Raw genomic sequence first — 8569 nt, 5'->3', positions numbered from 1 at the left:
ATACGTAAATATGCGTACGGGTTTTAAACCGTACACATATATACGTATAAATACTTACGTGAAGATACGTAAATATGCGTACGGGTTTTAACCCGTACATATATATACGTATAAAATACGAAGTTTCAATTTTTGTACCGTTTATATTTTTTTTACGTAATGCATCTCTATATATATATACGTTACCGCAATTTATTTCGCTTCTTTTTTACGTTATGCATCTATATATATATATATATATATACTTTACCGCAATTTATATCGTTATTTTTAAGTTACGTATCTCTCTCTCTCTCTCTCTCTATATATATATATATACCGCAATTTATATCGTTTTTTTTAAGTTACGTATCTTTCTCTCTCTCTCTCTCTCTCTCTCTATATATATATATATATATATATACGTTACCGCAATTTATATCGTCTTTTTTTTTTACGTAATGCATCTTTATATGTATATGTTTTACCGCAATTTATATCGTTTTTTTACGTAAATATGCCTACAGGTTTTAAACCGTACACATACATACATACATACATACATACATACATACATACATACATACATACATACATACATACATACATACATACATACATACATACATACATACATACGTGAAGATACGTAAAAATATGCGTACGGGTTTTAACCCGTACACATATATACGTATAAAATACGAAGTTTCAATTTTTGTACCGTTTATATATTTTTTTACGTTATGCATCTATATATATATATATATATATATACTTTACCGCAATTTATATCGTTTTTTTAAGTTATGCATCTCTCTCTCTCTCTCTCTCTATATATATATATATGTTACCGCAATTTATATCATTTTTTTAACATAATGTATGTCGCAATTTATACGTCTATTTGTATGTTTTTTTTTCCAAAATGTATGTATCTATCTTCGGGTATGTATCTCCATATATATGTATCTATCTATGTATTTATACAAAATAAATTTGTATTTCAGGGTCCATACGAATCTCTACTTACTTTGAGGGCTCAGACCTCAGTAATTAAAGATATAAAAAAACACTCGGGGACAACGACATGCGTCTGAACATGTTTAGAAACACATGTTTCGGCCCTTGGTTGGATTTATCCAACCCTATTCAGACTCGTGTCTAGTGAATTAGATGGTGCAACGTGAGAACCCCTCCGTCCCTTCGCAAACGGAAGAAATATATTATAATGTCGGAGGGTTCAGCCTACGGTTCGGCAGACATGAGTTATGTCTGATCACGGGGTTAAGATTTGGGTCGGATCTTCGCCCCTCACATCGCACCAGTTCCATACGAAGATTGTTTCCAAACAATCTTCGTAATATTAAAGTTGAATATTTTAAAAATAAAATGTCCGACTTAAATAATGTATCAGACGATAACGCAGTGCGTGTCGACCGGGTCGGTAGAATACGGCTTCAATTATTTTTCGTACATAAGATATTTTATTTATCAATTGTTATTCACAACTTATTTTTCCAGGTATTCATCCCAATTAACATACCGAATGCTCATTGGATGATCGGGGAGCTCGAACTGAGGTCATGGCGTTTGACCATATACGATACTTGTCTGCATCATATGTTCAAGAAAGATATTATTAGAATCATCCACACGTTGAAGCAGTCCCTCCTCGAATTCGTATTAGAAATAGAATATTATGTAAGGGTCGTGGACCAACTTAACATACCGAATGTTAAAGTATTTTTTTCGGACGACACGCCATGACAGACGGGACCGCTCGGCAATTGTGGGGTTTTCTACTGCATGTTTGTTGAGCAGTTGTCGCAAGGACTAGAGGTCAATTGTGATACGCCTATCGACGTTCAGGCGATGATGTTTCGTCAACGTATGACATCGATATTGTCTTCAACGCGTTTTGCTTAATCCCAAATAATAAATTTATTCCTTGTAAATGACATTGTTTGCACTATTTTATGAAATGGTCTTCGATAATAAGAAAACGTAAATGACAATTATCCTACAATAGCCTTGATGAACAACACCATCGCAATCATAAGAAAAAGAAATCCAAATGACAATTATCCTACAATCGCCTTGATGAACAACACCATCGCAATCACAAAAATAGAAATCCAACTTACCGCCAACATCGTCCTTAACCGGCGAAGTTGTAAAACAGCTTCAAAAAATGACACTTCAAGATTATTTTTCGACCTTAATGACCCTGGAATAATTAGCATGGATCGTGGACACATGGGTGGATCAAGCCAATCAATAAATTCACAGTTTCGTCCCTACAAAAAAAATAAGGAATCCAGATTTATATATATTAAAAAAACTAACAGTTACGTATATATGAAGGTCATATAGACGTAAAAACTCACAGGTAATGAACAACAAAAGAATCGACGGCCTGGATTATGGTCGGTCCATGACGTTCTGATGATTGCATCAGCGCCACAATTGCAATGGCTAACCATTTTATTTTCTTCTGAGTTGAGAGGCAGTGAACAAATGATGGTGGAGTGGGTTTGTAATGGAAAACAAGGTTATTTATAGGGAAAACATAAGGGGACTTGTCACATCATCATCATTTCAGTACAATACATTTTAAAAGATCGAACCAGTAACTTTGACAACAATAAGTTTTTTACCCGATAATACTAAATTTTGTCATGCGGATTGAGTTCCTTAATTCTTTCTATTGCTTTCGTCTTTTTTTCAATGTCCTCTTAATTCCACCTAATGTGTCTTCCAGTCTCCCCGCATGCAAGCTCGAACTATGCCTCGTGGTTCAGGTTTTTCGCTTCTTTGATTTTCATTCGTGTATCAGCAATCCATCACTGTTGTTGCTTAATCTGTTGTTTTGCTTCAGCAATCCATCTCGTCCGCTCGTTCATCTCATGTTCAATATTCTCCTTTTTTGAACCAACGTCCGCATGTTTTTGTTGTAGTATATCCAATTTAAGTTCGTAGTCCTTGATAGTCTCTCTCAAATCATCGGACATTTTTTCAGGTAGTTGACTTCTCTACCATTCTTCTCCATGCCTCTCCCACTCCTCATTCGTTGTTGGAACTTTAAAATTACAACTGGACGAGCTTCCGTCCATTGTTATAAAGAAAACAAGAAAATGTAGCCAGTAATATGTTCTCTAGCAACAACCCATTTTATAGGAACATTTGACACCAACAAAGAAGCTTATATTTTTTTTGCAAAATAATGTCAAAAATAAATAAAAATTGGATCGCCCCTTAGGGTAGAGTCACCAAAGTCGAGGCAAAGGGAGGGGATAATACATTGGTAGGGTTATGGGTCAGGATTTCAGGACGAATCTTGTAAGCTTTATGTCAGCGACGATTTAACAACTCATAGCTTTATGGCAGGTTCATGACTGCAATTTGTAAAAAAAAATACACTTTATGCATTTTGTAAGCATTTTTGACCCTTCTCAGAGACCAATCTAGATTCTAAATTCTAAATCAAAGTTGTAGGTTGGTAGCACAGGAGTATATTAGTTTTGGAATCGTCTTATTTGGTTCATCCATCTATTTTATATGAATTTTAGAAAATTGCATATTAATAACGAAAAGTGTGCAAACAGCCTAAAAAACCAACCAGGTCCAACCACTTCGAGTCATAATTGGATTTTCGACCGTTCATGAAAGTTGTAGTATACAGTAAGATTTTTATAACTGCAAAATACGGGCTTATTCCGACTTACAGTTTGTGACTTCAACATACTAAACACTAAAACAAGTCCATAATTGGGAAAAAAAATTGGATCGCCCTGAGGGTAGATTCAGCAAAATCGAGGCAAAGAGTGGGGGCGATAGTACATTGGTAGGATTATAGGTCAGACTTTTCCAGGATGAATCTTGTAAGCTTTATTGACGAATCTTGTAAGCTTTATTGATGAATCTTGTAAGCTATATTGACGAATCTTGACAGAGACGATTTAACAAGTCATGCCAGGTTCATGACCGGATTTGACCACACCATGCCAGCTATTAACTCGTAGTCTGTGACAGTGCATTGGTAGGTTCACGGGTCAGGGTGTCAGGACGAATCTTGTAAGCTTTATGTCATGAACGATTTAACAAGTCATGCACGTTCATGACCGGATTTGACCACACCATGCCAGCTACTAGGATGCCTTGTGAAATCATATATCACAACTTTTTTAAATCGTAAGGCCCGATAGTATATAAGAAGGATGCCTTGTGAAATCATATATCACAACTTCATATGAAATCCGATACAAGTACTTGTCCACTTATTGAAAGAAATGGTTAGAAACCCATCGTCTTCTCAAACAATGCCTACAAGGATGAAGGCTTCGATTGAAAAGGCTGAAGCGGAGATTTAGAAGATCACCGATGATTGGTGGGCTAACAGGGAGAAACAAAACAAACACGAAGAATCTATTGAAAAGAAGAAAAAAGCTATCAAGCAATTGCAAAATGAGATTCGAGCGGAGGAAAAAATTGTGAAGGACATCGTGAATGGGTACCCAGTGATGCAATAAATGATCAATGAAAAACAGTACTGGATTGAGTCTTGCAAACAACTTTACTCAGAAGGAAACTAACATGAATGTTATGTATTAATGTTTTTGTTGTCGTTGATGTTTTTCAGTTTAATGTTACGTCTGAATGGTGTTGTTTCAGTTGATTCGTCAATGTATTGATGGTTAATGTTCATGCATTTCTAAATCAAACTTCTATTTCCCATTAAAACAACAAACGTACACTTAAAAATCGTACATTTACTTACTTAAATTGTAAGTATCAAATACATAGTCTTGTGTAGTATCAGGTTCAGACGGACCACAATCGTTTGGCCGACTAACTGATCTTCGACGACTACTTGAACTTCTGTGCGTCGGCCTAGGAGTTGGCATCGGACTTGGACAGTTATATAGAAAATGTCCACTTTGGCCGCATCGACTGCAAGTTTTCACTATTGGTTCCTCGTCTCGTGACGGGATACGATCGCGGTTGCGTGGCCTGCCTGAGTTTTGTATGTCCAAGGGAGSSRGTAGGAYGGTCAAACGTTCRTTGGGCAACACAYATTCAGCTTCTGGTGGAAGGGGAATGACTTCCTCCTCGTATGTTGCACGGTAAGAGTCGGAATTGAACCAAACAGAACAGAATTGACTGCAGTCTTGAATATCTAAACTTCGAGCAATAGAAATCACATGACCGCAAGCTATTCCAGAAAGTTGTCATTGCATGCATGTACAGGTCTTAGCATGCAAATCACACGTTTCTTTGTTATAGTGGTCATCAACTTCAAACAACAAATCGCTGATGGGATATACCTTCCAATTTGCGTTCCTATGTATTCTCTTCTCTAATTTGGCCTCCGCCCAAGGAGTCACTGCATTCATCATTTGCGATGCATATATTTGATATCATTAGCATATGTTACATAATCAAACATATAGTCAAAGGATGGTTGAATTTACCTCCGTTATGTCGACGTATGAAATACCATTGTTGCAATGTCGCCCGATAAAATTCAACTAATATTGTTATCGGAAGATAGCGTGCAAACCGCATTACTGAGTTGACGGACTCAGCACTATTGGACGTCATTGCACTGTAATGCAATCCAGGGAAGTGCGATCGTTCCCATCTAGCGTAGCCAACTTTCTCAAGATATTGAGCGGCTCTAGGTAGACTGTGCCGCATCAAATCCATAGTAGCTTCAAAGTCCGACAACCGATAAGCTTTGCATGCCTCCTAGAACATCCACCATTTCCTTTTTTCTTTAATGGAGTTTAGGCGGAGGTTCTGGCTCAGATACCGACAACAAAGTCCTTGGTGCGCAGAAGGAAATACAGTTCGTATGGCCAGGTTGATAGAGGCAGCCCTATTGGTGATGAAGGTTAAATTGGGCATATCACCGATACACTGCCTAAGCTTACATAAAAACCATGTCCATGACGGGCCACTTTTTGTCTTCCCCACTCCCATTGCAATGGGTACGATACTATTGTTTCCATCCATGCCGACCACTAAGAACATGGTGCCAACATACGGCCCCTTCAGATGGACACCGTCCATTATAAGAAGCGGTCTCATGTGTCCTAGAAACGATCGAATCTTTAGATGAACGAGATTAAAAATGTAATTCCATAACATAAAATTATGACAATAATTATAAAATATGACAAAATTATTACCGAACAACCGAGTGCGACAAACAACATGTCGAATCGTCCAAGTGGATCAAGAGCGATCTCTGTCACAGTCCCCGGATTTGCTAGCTTTAGATTGTGACAATAAACCGGGAGTAGATTAAACGACGATTCCGGGGTCCCCCTCAACAGTTGCAAGGCATACATCTTTGCTCGCCATGCTTGGTGGTAGGAGATGCTAATATTGAACCGTTGGTTCACATCTTCCATGATTTCTTTACCACGGTACACTCTCCTACAATCCTTTAGACTGCCTGCCAGTATATGACCCAAAACCTTTTTATTCGCATGACGGTGGTTTGGATGCACTTGGGACCTTGAACATGTGTGTTCATCGTGGAGCTTCCGTACCTGGAAAATACTGGTACCATCGATGGAAACATCCATCAAACGCCAATCACAGTCCGAATCTGAGTGACACACCACCTCGTACCAGTGTTTGGAAGATTTCTTTACTTTCATCTGAAAGTTTTCATGAACGCACTTTAATCCCACTGTGAGCTTAAGTGCTTCCTTCGAGTCAAAGGTTTGTAGAACTTTGACATGGGATGTAGGCTGGTAGGAAATGTTTCCATGTCTACTTTTGATAACTGGGTCCGGACAAGGTGGTGGGTMKGGCATACCCCAAAAACTATTCCTTACCGGCTTGATATCTTCAGAATCCGAATTATCGTCGTCTTCGGGTATGTTCAAAATTTCGGCAGCAACAGAAACATCTTCTGCCATATCTACCTCCCACAACGGTTTTGACAGTTCGGGAGACCGGATCGGGTACGGGTTGGGAGACTGCATCGGATGCATGTTCAAGTCTTGAACAAAATAACTATCAGGTTCAACGGTAACTTTTTGTTCAAGATATGAATTTTCCGCGCCATCATAAGGGAAGAAGGTGCTTCGATTTTCACTACTTCAACCGCTAGGGAAGAAAGTGCTCTGATTTACACCAGGAGCACAACCGGTAGGGAAGAGTGTGCTTGGACCATATGCGTTTGCACCGCTAACGTCGGGGAAGAGTGTGCTCACAGCACTGGGGTAAAAAGTGTTTGGACCGCCCGAGTTTGCACTTGATGGATTTYCTCCATAACCTCCATTGTCGACCACATATAGTGTCAACATTTCTGGTAAAGTTTGACGAATGGCGTTGTGGAGGATTACCACATCATCGTCGTCCATAAACTGATATAACCTATTCGTTTTAAAAAATAAATTGAAAGAACCACGTAAACTTAACTTTTTCGTCACATGTTTGACGACCCCAGAATACGTTATTGGCGAAGACAAACGTATTGCACATGTGGGGGAGGTTATCGGAAGGTACTTTAAAACACCATTTATATCTTGGAATAAACCGCCACTTCGAAGATACACACAAACATAATCACTTTGACGTGATTTCATGTTTTGTGATAGTTGATTGTGTTTAATGGGTTAAGGGTTGTGAGAGTAGAATATATGAGAAGAGAAATGAAAGGGAAGGTGTGAAAAATTATGAAGTAGGAGGTTGATATTTATAGTGAAATTGGAGGTAGAAAAAAAAAGAAAAAAAAAGAGATGTACGGGTTTATATCTGATTTACGAAACCCAAATCAGATAAAAATAATTTTTGCGTCTCCATAATTATAATGGTTTATTTTAAAACCTTTACCCATGAAATTTGGTTCTAAAAAAGTTAAAAAATACAACTTAAATGGGGTATCAGTTTTATTAAAAATACCACAAAAAAAATCAAATTTTTTTTTTAGGCTGGATCGCCCCTAGGGGCGATGGGACGGTCTGGATCGCCCCCTAGGGCGAGGTCAAAGTTCGGTCTTCGAATGTGAACAGTAATCTCGTCTTTTAAGGTTGAATTTTTTTTTAAGACCCTTTATGTATGGATCGCCCCCCACATGTACGGATCGCCCCCGGAGCGATCCGGGTGGTCAAAACGCAAAACCTCAAAAACCTAGTTATTTTGTGGCAAATGGTTGTATTAAATGGTTATTTTCCCTTTACAAAATCATACAAATTAAAACTTTAACAATTTTGCCCTTTTTTTAATTAAAAATTAAACTTTTATTTTTATTTTCTTTTTTACTTCTTAATATAAACATATTTAATCTTGACCATTGATCAAGAAAATTGATGGATGAGATTGGTTTGTAAGATTTTCACAAATGAGGGTGGTTTGCAATTGATTGCTCATATATATATATATCTATACTATATTATAAAGCATTTGGCTAAAACTCTTAAAAACTCTTAAACTCTTAAAACTCTTAAACCCGTTCATTGCTAAACGATTTCATCCCTATCCGATTTCATCCCATAACTGAATTCGTGTAACTAACTGCAGATAAACACAATCCAATACAGAATAAACATCTCATTTTAAATATAAAAAATCT

General features: G+C 37.6%; 1 protein-coding gene across 1 annotated transcript in view; it reads right to left on the bottom strand.

Annotated features, from left to right (window-relative positions):
- The window catches only part of LOC112508944, a 10848-nt gene extending 3490 nt beyond the window's left edge, over nt 1-7358 (bottom strand). Inside the window, exons 1-6 of the mRNA XM_025113808.1 lie at nt 7128-7358; nt 6171-6971; nt 5827-6090; nt 5451-5727; nt 5225-5362; nt 4757-5155 (exon numbers count right to left, since the gene is read on the bottom strand). Coding sequence (XP_024969576.1) covers nt 4757-5155; nt 5225-5362; nt 5451-5727; nt 5827-6090; nt 6171-6971; nt 7128-7358 — 2110 coding nt within the window. The remainder of the gene's footprint in view (nt 1-4756; nt 5156-5224; nt 5363-5450; nt 5728-5826; nt 6091-6170; nt 6972-7127) is intronic.
- Between the last annotated feature and the right edge of the window lie 1211 nt (nt 7359-8569).

This window comes from Cynara cardunculus (assembly GCF_001531365.2).
Source record: "Cynara cardunculus var. scolymus isolate 2C chromosome LG 3, CcrdV1, whole genome shotgun sequence".
Lineage (NCBI taxonomy): Eukaryota > Viridiplantae > Streptophyta > Magnoliopsida > Asterales > Asteraceae > Cynara > Cynara cardunculus.
This window is presented reverse-complemented; position numbering and strand designations above follow the sequence as displayed.